The sequence below is a fragment of the Cariama cristata genome, unplaced genomic scaffold (genome assembly GCF_000690535.1).
Source record: "Cariama cristata isolate BGI_N322 unplaced genomic scaffold, ASM69053v1 scaffold27064, whole genome shotgun sequence".
In the NCBI taxonomy this organism is placed as follows: Eukaryota; Metazoa; Chordata; class Aves; order Cariamiformes; family Cariamidae; genus Cariama; species Cariama cristata.
In genome coordinates this window covers 84,753-100,056 of record NW_009615234.1, presented here as the reverse complement: position 1 = coordinate 100,056, position 15,304 = coordinate 84,753, and the positions used below count along the sequence as shown (strand labels likewise).

The 15,304-nt window shown below is 34.3% G+C and overlaps 1 protein-coding gene across 1 annotated transcript in view; it reads left to right on the top strand.

Moving 5' to 3' along the window:
- Window positions 1-15,304, top strand: part of LOC104161348 (rab proteins geranylgeranyltransferase component A 1-like) — a 70,261-nt gene that overhangs the window by 24,772 nt on the left and 30,185 nt on the right. The window contains exons 5-8 of the mRNA XM_009699744.1: window positions 2,648-3,023; window positions 4,925-5,041; window positions 5,713-5,833; window positions 8,281-8,506. Of these exons, the coding sequence (XP_009698046.1) occupies window positions 2,648-3,023; window positions 4,925-5,041; window positions 5,713-5,833; window positions 8,281-8,506 (840 nt within the window). The remainder of the gene's footprint in view (window positions 1-2,647; window positions 3,024-4,924; window positions 5,042-5,712; window positions 5,834-8,280; window positions 8,507-15,304) is intronic.

Sequence of the window (15,304 nt, the reverse complement as noted above, 5' to 3'; positions counted from 1 at the left end):
TTCTTTTTCCCCCCCCCCCCCCCCCCCCCCTCAAACCCACAAGGAAGAGTGGTAAAATTAATAAACGTAGCAAAGAAAAAGTTTTCAAAAATAACTTATAACTTTCTGAGAGAGTCAATTACTGTGTTTCTGACAATTTACACGTTCTGGCTAGATTCTGTTGTTTTTGCTTAACTTTTATAACTCCTGTGAAGTAACCATTAAACATTTATTTTGAAAGAATAAACAGCTGGGTAGCAGTATAATATACACAGTGCAAATCTGAAATGAATGGTCTTAGAACAAAGTGCATCCATCAAAGGAAAAGAATACTGTGTCTACAACAAGCTGTATTGAAAAAAGGCAAATGGCTGAAAAATAAATAGTGAACACCTGTGCTGAATAAATTAACCAGCTGGTTGGCAATTTTTCATTTGACCTATCTGAAGGGGTTGCTGTTACAAGGCATTAATAAGACACATTCATTTTAAGATATTCCTTTGTTGGTACCATTAATTGATGAATGGTAGAAGATAATATTCTAAATTTACACAGTGATTTGTCTGCAGATGTATTATTTTTTTTCTGAATTAGGAGACGAATTGTCAGTACAGAAGTTCAGTTTGAGTCATTTTTATAGACAGTTCTTAAATTATTCAGAGATATTTGTTCCTATAGGAAGGATGTTATGAATTTAGATTACATACAGTTTTTAGGCTTTCATTATAAAATGTGTAGAGCTGCAAATCATGCAGATTTACTTATTAATGGGAATTGAATAGAGATTTAAAATATCTAAATATAACATTTCTGTTACACTGCTTTTCAGAGTGATACAGAAAAATAATATATTGTGATTCCAAATTTTATTTTGATTTAAAAAGTAATAATCAAGTATACTTAAAATGCAAATGAAGTGTACATTGAGCTTGGGAGAAGGTAGAAAGAAAACTTGTCTGTGAATTTTTGTGTTCTAAAAAGCTTTAGGATGGGTTAAATAAAAGGTTCATTCTTAGTTATTGCATTCATGGCAACAGCTTTTGCAGTTTTCACAAACACCACGTTCCGAATTCCTAAAAAACTCCCAAAATCCAAACAGAACTCCAAAATTAAATTGACTTTCATTTGTATTTTTAGTAGAGATTACTTTTTTAAAAAAACATTTGACAAAGTACTTAACCTTTCTTTGATATTTTATAGTTATTTAATGCTTGCAATATGAAGCAAAAAGACATAATTAATGTACAGAAACAGACTTCTTTCATTAGTGCTTCCTTATAACAGTTCCTGTATTTCCCAGGGCAATATTTTACCCCATTCATAAATAAGTGCTTCCTGGTGGTTGTGCACAAGCTGAGAGACTTATTCCAAACTCTGGTTTTCATGAGCCCATGTGAGCTCCCTGAGTTCCAAAGTGAGGAGCAGCTTCTGAAGGATGCAGGAGTTTTGTTCCTTCTTTTAGCAGAAATCCCGTCCCCTGCTTCTGTCTGTAAGGCTACAGATGTATGAGGGAGCATTTTTATGTGCATACTGAATAGTTCCTTGTTGTTCAGTGAATTTTAACCATCCTGTTAGTTATTGAAATTTTTGTACTGTACGTTTGCAGGTCACCTTAAAAGTCATAGTTCATTAGTTTTCGGCTAAGATTAAATTGTTTATTCAATGCATTAATGACTTATGCTATAAAAAGATAGTGTGAAATTATTGCTGAACTCCTTTTACTTACAATGACATTGATTTGATTTATCTCAGCTGGTAGTATAAAATAAGTTCAAAAGTACTAGTTTCTAAGGTAGATGTCATTGAAGTTCAAGATAAAACGAGTAGATGAGATTAAAAGTAGAGGTCTGCTTTATAAGAGGGATTTTAAAGAATTGTGTCGTGGAAAGGAAATGGACTATGCAGAGTAAATGTTGTGTGGTAATGTCCCTCCTTTTGACTGGCTGCCTTCATCTACTATGCACAAACTTGTGGCACTTGCATAAAAATAACATTGCTACATGAGGGAACTTTATTCTGTATGTCTGTTACTTGAACAACTAATCAGAATGCAAGGTCAGAATTGAAAAAGTAATCTTGAAAGTTTTACGTGAACTTCGGGTCAAAATTGTGTGCTTCTGTTATGGGCTTGGTATGATAATAGATGCAAAGTAGTCTCAGTCTTATAAAGCACTTCTGTTGTGTTCAGTGAGTTTGATTTTTAAAATATCTGAGCTTAATGACTTTAATGCATTTTTGCATTTCAATTTCAAAGGGGTTTTTTAATCCATAGGAAAAACCTAATCAAATTACTTTACTGTTTCTTTTTAAAAATACTGTATTTCTTTTGTTTCTGTAGCTCGGTATTGTGTTTCGCCATGAGAGTTTTGATTTTTGTTTTAAGCTCATTCGATCTTCTGAGTCTGTGTGAAATAAGAACCCCAGTTTTTGTTTTGGTTTTTTTTCCTCCTCAGTAAAAATACTTCTCTTGAATTACAGCTTTGCAGTCAAAGAACTAGAATTCTTTAGTGGGTGATAACACCTGATTTGGCCAGGATAAAGAAATTCTAATGCTTTTCATAGAAATGCTTGAGGTTTCCATTCTGGCACTGACTCAAAACTTTAAACAAGTTTTTAAGACTCTTCAAAAGACTTTTTTTCCTCTTCTTCCCCTTGTGTTTTTAATCAGTCAGGATTCAGCTGAAGATGTTGAAGAAGCTGGTGCATTGCCAAAGCTGCCTGTCTTTGGAGCCTCTGGTGCTGAGGGGGTTGCTCAGGAATCAGAAAAAGAGTGCCCACCAGCGGAGAGCACCTTGCCGGAGGCAGAGAGCCGGGAACCAGAAAAGGCTACAGGCACTGAACCAGCAAGTGCAAAGGAAGGGAATGATACAGAAAGAACCTCTGAGAGTGAAAGTTCTCATAGTACGGTGTTAGGCGAGTCTACTCTGGAATTGGGAAAAACTGAAGCTGCACCCTCAGAAATTTCTGCCCGAGAACCAAAGAAAATTACATATTCCCAAATCGTTAGAGAAGGCAGAAGGTTTAATATTGATTTAGTTTCCAAGGTAGGAACTGAATGACTCTGTTTGTGTAAGTACATTTACTTTGCTTGAAATGCTGAAATTTTTAAAAAAACAAACTTCAATGTTGAGGAGGGCTGGCACAGTACCTTTAAGGCAAAAAAGATGCTCTTGAGAAGTAAGCAAGAATTAGTACCCTTAAAACAAACAAGAGCTATTTCCTATGCACTCTTCAGTGTTTGTTTATAACCAGAGAGACCATAAAACATAGCTCAGAAATATGTCAATAAAAGTAAATTTCCTGAAATTTAGCGCTTATGTGATACCTGCAAAATTGTTCTTTTTTAATAGTACCTTTAAAAAAAATTATATTTTTAAACAAAGAGAATCAACCTACAATCAGATCTTTGATGTTTTTAAAATTAAAAGTGATTTTCCTATTGGAGTGCTTCCCGGGTTTTACATTTTCCTATGAAGCTCTCATTGTCTCTCTATACTCAGACAAAAGCACTGAATAGTAATAAATATTATTGGAAAGAAAAAAGTAATTACAGTTAGTCCGTAACATACAAGCTGACTAAAATTAATTATTATGGTGTTGAATTCCTACTGGTGTGCTGCATTTTACTTAGAGGAAAAACTCTTAGTCTGACATACTTGTCATACTGTTTAAACGCTAGAATCTGTGTTTTATGTACTTCACAAGGATATGGCCCTGCAAATTCAAGTTAAATGGAAATTTTGCTTAACTTCTGTGCTTTAGACTATATGTGTACTGTGCAATGGGAAGTTTTTCCAAAACTGAATGCTTGATTTTTCATATTCTGCATGAAAAGATTTGTCAAACCTCTAGAAACTGGGAAAAAAAAAACTTTCTTCCATTATTCATTAAATTCTTTGTGGAGACACTACAAAATGCATTATTTCAAATTTTGTCTGTGTTCCAAATGTAAATACCTCTTTCATGCGTCATTGGAATGACATCATGAAAACAATAGTCAGTGTATAGTGGTTAAGCAGATGATGCTATTTTGTATCCTTTTTATACTTTGTCTGTGCCACTGTTACATGGTGTTAATTGCAACGAATTCGAGAAACTCTGACAGAAGAGTAGTCATCAGGGCAAGACTCGTAGTTTTCATTGGTTTCGGTCTAGCAGTGGGACACAGACTTTCTCGTAGTGTCCTCATTAGTGTTCCAGTAAACCTTTATCTTGAAAATTCCTTTGTGATCATGCAAATTCTGTGACTGGAGACCACAAGACTTGAGACATATTTAAACCAATCTCCAGTGCTTTTCAATTCAGACATACGTCTTCAGTTAATAGTTACATTTCTGTCCCTTCAGTATTTCATAATATATTTGTAGCTTATAGAAAAAGTAAAGGTAGACAGATTATAAATTAATATTGCAGAGTATGACTGAACCTTAACTGGGGGTTTAAGGAATTTACATTTAGAAAATGTGACATTATTGTTTCAGGTAATTTAAGAAACAACTGGTGATGATTTACACAGACAAGTGTCGTGTACTTTACTAATATTGGGAAATGAAGGTTGTAAAATACAGTGTTCAAGGATATATAGCATACAATACAAAGAAATTATCCAAGATCACAATGCAAAAAATTGTCTCAAGCTATGACTCCCAGACTAATAAAAGTAAATGAGCAGTAGGCTGACACCTTCTCCCTTTCTCTCCTGTTGAGTACTTTGTCTACTCCATTTTTATGGTCGCTTCTGTTAATTTAATATTATTTTGCACATACCATACCTTGATAGTCTTATATTCAGATTTTACTTCACTGTAAACAGTTATAGAGAACACCTTGCAAATGAATGCTGTCAGTGTCACTTTTCTGTCAGTGACAGAATGCTGTCAGTTTTCTTTTTGATTTAAGCACTTTACTCACTGTTGTTTGGGGTTTTTTTTTCTTCGCTGTACAGTTGCTTTACTCGCGAGGACTGTTAATTGATCTTCTGATTAAGTCGAACGTTAGCAGATATGCAGAGTTCAAAAATGCAACACGAATTCTTGCATTTCGAGAAGGAAAAGTAGAACAGGTATCGTAAAATAATGTATTACATATGTTCAATCTCATCTTTTTAAAATTAAGAAACTTGAAATTGGTTTCTTGAGTTTTGTAACAAGAAGCTAGTGTTTTTCTTTAAGATTCTGATTTTTATTTCATTTCTGGAATTAAAAGGCATTTGTATGTGTTTATATATTTTTTTTTTAAAAAAAAAAACAAACTAAAATGAGAATGTGCAGTCCAGTAAATTATTGACATAAATCTTTGCCTCATGTCAAATATTTAGACCGTGACGGACTTGGCAGTTAATTCTCAAAGATTTGCAGGTTTTAGGTTTTAAAATTCATAGCATAGACTTGATTTGTCTCTGCTACTTACTCATTGGTGTGATAATGGCAACAGGAGATTTTTGCACAGTTAATACAAACTCTTTTGATTAACTCTGCAGTCAGACATGCAAGTAAAGTTGATGGAAATAAAAAGGGGAAGAGGATGAAAAAGATTTTAAAATGTTTTTATTGTGGAAAATTGGTAACTTTTATTATAGTTGTTATAGGAAATAATGGAAAGAAATATGTAAGAAAATTAATAACAAATATTTTGAATTACTATTTTCTAGGTAATCAGACTGTAATGTTGCTTGGTGCTTTTCACATCCAGAGTATGCAAAGTATCTGAAAGTATTTAAAAAATATTTTCCAGGTACCTTGTTCTAGAGCAGATGTCTTCAACAGCAGACAGCTCACTATGGTGGAAAAGAGAATGCTAATGAAATTTTTGACGTTTTGTTTGGACTATGAACAACACCCTGATGAATATCAAGGTAGTGTTTCATTGAACAGTGTACACTCATTCAGTTATGCACAATTTTGATAACTCTCCTGTGTTTTCACGCAATTTATTTTTATGGTTTCATTTTCAAAGTATGCTTTGACCTTTTTGTGACCTTTTCACTTCAATGTTAGATTCTTCTATTTAAACACTTGCTCTTCTAGTTCCCACATCATTTATTATTTACATTTCTCTTTAACAGCAAAATTATATATTACAGCAAGGTTGCAAAATGGTTTTAATCATTTTTAGGTGTTTCTTCCCTCCCCGGGGATTTTTTTTAATATGATATGATGTATCTGATTTTTCTTTTATGGTTTTTTTTTTGATAGATAATATGCAAATCTTCACAATATGTTGCCACAAAATCAGAAATTGAGAAAATGAGATTTTTTAACTTTGAAAGTAAATGTAGTTTAATGCCTTTTAGTTGTAGAGGGCAAGTTCAAAGTGCCTTTATCAACTGTTGGCTTGTTTAGACGAGAGAAAATCTGAAGAGATTTGAGGTGTAATGTGTGAAGAATAATGAGCGTCAGGTCAAAGAGGAAAATTGACTAACAGAAGGAAGGTGCTTTGGGTTTATGCACCTCAGGGTATAAAGAATTAAGTGATGTTCTCAGTTCTTGGAATCTAAAAGTAAACTAAGGCAAAAAAAAAACCTGTCAAAAAGAAACAATGAGGAAAGAGGAATAGTTAAACTATTGACAAGTTTCAGACTGAAGCTTATCAGTGCTTTTGTAGCTTTACAGTAGCTTGGCTAGGCAGTATTTTTGAAATAATCTAGTGTTAAAAAGAAACAATTGTTAAGATACTGGTTTTATTGCTTGAACAAGACCCTTAGATTTGGTACAAACATGAAAGAAAAGTATTTCAGACATATGTGCGAGAGAAGTGGTCAGTATCAAGAATGATCTGGTAAGATGAGGAGAAAGAGAGTCTGTAATGAACTCCAGAAAATCCTGAAGGGGGGAAAACTCATTAGACTGATTTATAGATTACAGGTAATTTCAGGTTTGCTGCTGCTGGAAGAAATGGAGCTCTTCAGAGTGAGAATATAGGTGATATTTAGAGAATTTGTTAAGTAAAAAAAGGAGACACCACACCAATTTTAAATTAATCCATTGATTCGTGTACCTAAATGACATTAGATTTATTTTACTTTCAGAGGTAGTTAAACAAATTTTGTTCCTACATTTTAAAGTAGCCTGGGAAGTAATTTGGAATATTTTGAGTCAGATTAGTCTAGTGTAAAGACTTCAGAAATTTAAAATTGCTCTTGGTGAGATCATTACACTCATGGGAAGGCAGACTTTTAATAGGGAGAGTTCATGATGGTGAAGAATTTTTTAAAAACTTTTTTCTGTAAAATTTGGAGTTATGCAACATGGCTGAAGTAAGGAAAAACTTGAGAATTTTTTTAGAATGATAAAACAAAAAAAATTGTCATTTTATGACTTTCTGCATGACTGTACGAGAGGCAGTAAGGTACATTTGTAATAAAACAGTGGTTGAATCTTGAACAGAATGTATAGCTTGATAATGCTAGTCTCAGCATTGATGGAAGTGTTTCTGAATTACCTACGAATTTATCCATGACTGAAATTAAGCTTAAGAGTGGATTTCTGAATAGTTTGAAACTATGCTATTGCTTAAATGCAGTATTTTCCTGTGGAAAAAAAGATTGATTCAGTTACTAAGATAACTAAAGTTTTTCAGAATTGTGTCAGTGACATGCAACACTTGTCTTAAACATCTCCTGAAAGACTTGTATTTCTTTGAATTTCAAAATGTGTCAGCAATAGTTTTCATTTAAAGGGGAGATATGCTTCCTTATCCCTGTCTTCTTTTTGTCTCATCCATACTTGTTTGTTGTGAGCAAGTCATCAATTTGAAATACATGCTGCGCCTTCTCATCTTTGGATTAAGACACCGTGTGAATGGCTTCTCTGTGCATAAATATACACTCTGACCATATCAGTATGGATTCAGCAGTACTATTCTTGAATGGGTGTCATTCAGGTATAGTATTTTGGGCATTTTACAGGAAACTGTCCCAAGGCCCTTCATTGGATTTTTGTCCACAGTTGCTCACTTTTCTCACATGATTGAGAAATGGGTTTAGATCAAGTCTAGCGTAAGGAATACATGAAAGCCGTATTTAGAGGTTACTTTCTAGACTGTTAGAGACCCATATAATGGGTTTGCATTATTTCGAAATATTTTAATGGAGTGATATTTCTGTCTTCTGAGAATTCACTTTCTGTGAGTCGATTTTTTTTTTTTGACTTTCATTGGCTTGCATTATCCATTGTCAGCAGGATGTTTGTTGAAAAACTCAATTACTTTTGTTTAAATACAAAAGTACTTGTTTAAGTTGAAGCATATGAGAAAATACAAATTTTATAGTATACCTTTTACCTAAATTTACTTTTTCCTCAGAGTACGAGAACAGTACATTTGCTCAGTTCTTAAGAACACGGAAGTTAACACCCAGCTTGCAGCACTTCGTTCTTCACTCTATTGCAATGGTTTCAGAAACTGATTGCAGCACTCTTGAAGGTCTCCGGGCAACAAAAAAATTCCTTCAGTGCCTTGGCCGCTATGGCAATACACCGTTTTTGTTTCCTCTGTATGGTCAAGGAGAGATCCCACAGTGCTTCTGCAGGTAAGCTTCAGTTTTCTACTGTGTATCTTTCAGAAAGGAAATCCTTGAAAACCTAATACTAATAGATATCATTCAATAGGAATCATCCTGTTAACAATGTAATGTTGGTTTTACTTGCTTTACATTTTCATAGGCTATGAAATTCCACGCACCGCTCACCTGTCCACTCCCCCCCCCCCAAAAAAAAAAAAAAAAAAGTTGGAAATTATGCTACTCTCATATCTTGAAACGATTTTCATTGTATTACAAATGCTATTTGTAATAGCTGGCTGTTGTAGTGGCTACCTATGGTAATAAGTACTAGGAAATGAGAGAGAGATAATTTAACTTGTACATAGCTATCCAATTTTAAAACTGACAAATGAGACTTGGAGCAATGACTGTCCAAAAGGATGACTGTGCATTTTGGTAGGCAGAGAAGAATCTCTGGTTTAGTCTTCCTGACATGACAGGAAGATACATGTTTTCAATTTGTGTTACTAATTAATGCTCAGAGTACGCCTACCATTCATAGGTAGATATTTAATAATAAACTGGTGTTTTCTGAAAGAACCGAAATTGTGGCATATGTCCAGTTTATTATTAAGTTTAAAAAAAATGTAATTCTTTCACCTTTGTTACATCAGAATTATACAAACATGGCAACTGATGTGAAATCATGTTGTTATTCTCTTGGCATCATTTTGTAGATCTGTGTAGACCACAAGCTTCCACCTGTGACTTGAACAGCAGAGAAGCTACCGCGAAGCCCTGTTACACTGAGCTATATACGGGCTGCAGTTTTACATTCTAACATCTTAAACAGCAGCCATGTGTTCTCCACTACTTGAGCCTTAGAAAGTAATTAAAACAAAAAACTCCTATTGATTCCAGAATAAAACAACATCCACTTCAACCCCTTTACTTGAACTGTGGGCAATGATAAGGTAGTTTTTAGCGTGACTCCTAGGGTCTGCTAGGGATCGTAGTTCTAGCAGAGGAGTTGTCGATGGGTGCTTTTGGGGACCATCAAGAATATATGTGCAGAGGGTGGGTGGTTTTAATTTTCAGTTGTTTCCAACAGTTCAGCTGGCTTTTAAAAGGCTGAGGGGTTTTTTTTTAATCTTTTCTTTTGCTGGCAAGCAGCCTTTCCATCTGCTCTATGTGGGTTTTTAATGTAGTAACCTGTAGATCTGAAGTAAACATTAGCTGTATTTAAAAAAAGCAGTATTGCATGGTGAGGCCGTTTTGTTGTCTGAGTGATATATTTGTATATCATTCATTTAAATATCAGTGCAAAGTCTTACTTGCTTTGTTCTTTGTTGGTGGACAAGTTCTGCTTTTTATATGTCTACTACTATTAAGAAATCCTGGTTTACAGCACACTGTTGGACATTATCTTCCTGTCTTGTCTGTATGATAGATTCTGTTTTTCTTCTCTATAACAGTACTTAAATTACTGCTAGAAGAATGACCTTAGCAGCCTGAGCCTATTTGGCAGTATATAGGATGGATGCAATTATATGTTGATAGAAACATTCTGGAATAATTGTCATAGTTCATGGAAGGTATTTATAAAGTAGCTGTTTGGCACCAGCAGCTGGCTGTACTGTGGAAGGTCTTATTTGGCCTTAGCAACTATTGAAGGCCATGTGGAATTGTCCTGTTTATGTGGATTACCTAATATTGCCATTAGTTCATTAGACAACTAGGCATTGTTCTGTACTACACTGAACAGAAATGTTATTTGGTGACTTTGTCAATAGCCTTTTATCTGTACCTTAAACTGTATTTGTATAGAGATTTTTAAAAATGTCGACCTACATAATTAGGTGCTGGGACAGACAATTTGTGAACAAAAATTTTTTTCAGGTAGGCACTCTGGACACAGTCATGCAATAGAACTGGTGTTTGTAGATTTTATGGATGTCTTTCTGTCTTTATAGGACTTCCTGTGGGACCAGATATCTGTACGTGACCGACAGATTAATAAATCAAAATATTATCAGAACCATTGTAGTGGCACAAGTTTTGCAGTTAGACCTTCTTTGGGTTCAAATACCTGGGGAAAAAAGTAAATTTAATAACTAAAATTGAAATTAGACTTTTAGTTACATTTTTTCCACTGTAGGTTCTTCGTGATAAAATTTTTCTTGCATTCTTGAAAGCCCTTTGGCTAAATTGTGTTTAATAGCCAGCACATGCAACTTTCTGATCTGCAACAGCAATATATTTGAAGAGTTAGCAATAATGATGTCTAGAAGTCTTATAAATATTCTTATCAGAGAATCATTCCATGATCACAGGAATTCTTCAGATGGCCCGAACTGTCTATTTATGTCCATTGATTGCTGCATTTTAGAGGTTTTTTGCTAAATTGTAGGTCTTACAATAAGGACAGTATTTTAATAGTTGAAGCAAATTACTCTGTCAAACCGAGCAGTAATTATACTTTTAAAAGGTTTGTATTACAAACATTCTAATACAAAATAAAGTGTGAATGTCTTTGGTTTTAAGTGAACAATTTAGGAGGCAATCACTTTTTTTTTTTTTGAGATTAATCACAATTTTTATATGTGGTCTGCCTTGGGTATTATGTCTAGCTAAAACTGAGCAGTATCCAAAGAATACTGTTCAGACTTATAGTAAAGTGGTAATGCCACAACCTATAGATCATACTGTACAGTTTTTATCACCAGGTTATCAGAGTAAGGTGTCACCTGTTCTGTGATTTCTAACCACCGCTCTATATTCTGTTTTAATGTAAACCTCTTAAGCGTTTCTTGCAGCCAGTTACACTGTGTGTTCTCATCAAGGCTACTGTTATAAATGGCATGCATGCATATTTATGTGAATGAGTCAAAGACATTTGTAAGTCACATCCTTGCATTCTAAATGAATTCTGCATAAACAGTACAACGTTTTATAACTGCTGACGACACTTGAGTGAGTAAAAGCGGTGTTAGTTCTTTATTGGTTTAAACAGGTATGGTTTAGGAGAGAAAATTAAACTTTTATATCACTGTAATGTACCTTCCAATATGTCGAGGTACAGATGTGAGATTTCTGTCTCCATAAATTGGATTCGTGGTACAAGGAAGGTCATTGGAAGTCTCATGCTGTTCCGAGCTGACAAGCAGCAACTTTACTGGCCTCTATAACAGCTTTCTTTAGTTCAAACTTCTTGGTATGAAACTGTTATGTCTCTTCCTTTCTAATCAAGCAGTAGTAGTATTATACTTAGTAAAAATAAATATAGTAATATCTCATTCTTGAGTAAAATCAAAGCAAGATTTTACGTTTGATACGGTAAACATAAGACACCGAAACTTCAATACGTAAGGCATCTAGGGAAATTAATAATATGTTTTGCAGTTTACTGTTAATGTGTTTGATGCAAATCTGTAATACAGCTTTCACTTTCTTGAAAAATTGTCACTAAAGAAAAATTATAATTGAGCATCATTGTAAACGGTAAAGCCTCAGTGATAGAACATTTAGAATATTTAGTGTAACTTTGATGTTTTTCTCTGTTTTCAGAAATCATTGGGAAATACCCCAAATATTTTCTGATGTGGGAGGTTAATGTTAAAATTGTCAGGTTCCAAATCTTCCCGTGTAACTGGGGAAAAAAAGAAGTTTGACTTAAAAATCTGAAATAGTTGTCAAATATGATGACATAATTGCTTTTGCATGTTGTACAAAATCCCTCTTTTGTAACTTGAATCTCCTTTCTTTCCTTCCAGTTTCTCAGAAGCAAAAACTTTGAGGTTTTTATGGTTTTGAGGAGTGCTTGGAAGTGCTGTTTTACAAATACTCTTTCATACAGTTCACTTCTACAGTTCACCTCAGTGAAATATACCTCTTATTTTCAGTTTTCCTTTAAGAGGAAGTCTTTCTGGAAGCTTTCACTTGTAATTCTCTTCACCCATGACAAGTGTTGTTTAATGGATGACAGCTGAGAAGTCAGTTGTAGGTTGTGGCTTCACTTCTCTGATTTTTCTCAGTGCTTGCTTTGTGAACACACTGAATCTAGAGGAAGACAATGCATAGTTTCTCTTTAGTTTGGTTTCAGATTCTTTTTTCTGGGGCTCTTGCAAATATGAACATCCAAGTGGAAACAAGACTTTTTGAGTAGGAATACTGCGGTTTTTTCCCATTTGAAGTTTTAGAGGGAATTGGAGACTCTGTGCCAGCTGTCATCTCATAAAAGTTCTAGGGTGTGACACATCATGTCTTTTTTCTCTTTGTTAAGAGTCATCCAAGAATTGACAGATGTGGTTGTGGTAATAGACGCTGAGGTGGTAGAATGTCTTCGGCTGCTTTGCCATAGGAATTGGTGATTCACTGACTTTTATGGGTAGTCAGTTAATGACTTGCATTTCCTATAAATAGGCTTTGAACTTTTACAGTGTGAATGTATTTGGCGGGCAGTGTAACCTTTTTTTAGTAGTTGTTACAGATTCTAGTTGAAATTAGTCATTTTTGTGTCAGTGCCAGTAACAGTATTAATTTTGTGATAGAGGAAAGATCTGATTAAGATGCTTCATCTCTTTCAATCCCTTTATTTACAAGAAGATTAAGAGTCCAGGCTGAGATATGATAGATTGTGTGATTGATTTGGAAGATTCCTGTATATATTTCAAAAATGAAAAATCAGTTTTTCCCCTTACGTTTGAGCTATGATCGTCTACAAATGTCGAAGCTTCTGAGGTAGTCTCAGTACTTTAACATTTTCAATTATGTCCCTGTTACAATCTCCAGGAAGGTTTTTGTGTTCTGAAATCAAGACTGGACTTTAAGAAACCTGACTGTAATAAGCACTTAGAATTGATATATTAAAAATTTAGTGCAACATGTTTTTCATTTGAATCTATACATGAGCATCATGTCTCTACATATAAGCAATGTGCATAACTTTTCTTTATGTTAATTGTATGATTTGGCATATTAATGAGAACTTCAAACAATGTTCTTCCTTGTGACGATGAGAGATGACAGATTTGACTCTTAGCACGTGCGCAATTCTGTGCAAGTGTGAAAGAGTCACAGGTGATTTAAAAAACGTAGGCTATATCTGAGATACGAGTTCAGTCCTACATTTCAAAAAATTCTCATATTTATATATCTCTTATTACTTAGGATTATTCCATTTCTTTGGACCTGGAAATTACTGACAACCTGTCAGTATTGCCTGCTTTTTACCAAACTACTGAATAGTAAGAGTACCTGCAATGCTGCTTTCTTCTTGTTTTCACTTGCATTTCAGTGAAATAATAAGACTTTTGATGTAGTTTGGCTTTTAAAGACAAACTTGATATATTTCTCTTCACTTCGTTGACAGATGAATGCAAAATGGGCAAGCATAGTTAGTATAATTGTTTGTAGAATCAGTTGTTTGTTTTTCCTTCTAAGGAGAAACTCTTTCTTGGGATAAACATCAGGGAAGTGAGATAATCTATCATTCTGAGACCTGTTCACTAGTGATGGATGGATAGATTGGTAAAGTAACTCAATAATCTTCATTTTTTTTCAGGTTATTCACAGATCAGTGAGCATTGTCGTTAATAAAGCTATGGAATGCTTTTGTGTCCTTGCGCACATTACTTCTCAGAATTTGACAGGAAAAGACTTTTAATTTGGAAATAACCTGGGTTGTGAAATGCATTCTAAGTATATGAAACTTAGAAAATACCTTCCCATTTTAGATTTTATCTTTCTTCTCAGTGAGATGTTTGTCAGTTCTTTGTTTAAAAAAATTATTTACAAGTATGAGAGCTTTTCTGCTGCGTATTATTTCACTGGCCAGAAATACAGTGTTCTTCAGACGTTTACACGTTGTGAAGGCCTTCAAGCATTAGAATATATCACATGGGATGCTCTGAATCTTATGAATGTCATCAAAGTATATTGATTTCAGATAGCTAACTAGGCATGGAAAAGTTTTCTGTCAAGAAATTGTATTGTAGGGGTTAGAATATGGCTGTCATATAGGAACAATAATGTAACATTACATATTAAAAAAGGCTGAAAATAACTTATATTGTCCTACTCTCATTCTTGATCATTTTTGCTTCATTTTACAAACGTATTTGGAACTTAAAAGCACAAAATACAAATACTATAATAAGATGATATTTCAGTAATTATTTGCTTTAATAATTAAGATGATAATAATATGAAGGAAATACGTCTAATATATTATTTGATATTATCTCTTAACAAGTAAATTATTGTCTGCTTGTATGGGGATGTGCAGATTATGGCTTATATGTTCTTCCTGAGAATTATGACTCAGACATATGAATATGTTACAACATTATCAGCATGTCTATGGAAATGGCATGAGTGTTTATTATTGGAGCAAATCTGGGATGTACATGCTAATGTAGTTTAGCAGAGTCCTTTTTCATTCAACTAGAAGACAGAGAAAGGCAGCTTCCAAAACATTACTGAATTAGTAAAATAGTCCTTGAATTTCATGAAGGGTTAAGATGACTTGAAGTTTTATGTCTTTTCTGGAGGCAGAGAGCACGTAAGTGGATTTTATAGATGAGCTAATGCTTAGTGACTGGTTTCTAGTCACTCATTTTTGTGTCTCTGCCCTACGGTCCTGATCTCCCAAGCTCCTCTTTGGGGGCAGAACTGTTGTATAATTGCAACTAAACGACCTTGTGCGAGGAGCAGCTTCTCTTACAAGGTTGATAAAACTTAGAGCTGGGCAGGTCTCATACTTACACCTTCCGCGGAGATTAGTCTTCAGACTGCGTTTGTAGTTAAATACCATCAGAATAGTGCAGAAACCACTGAACTTTTCCT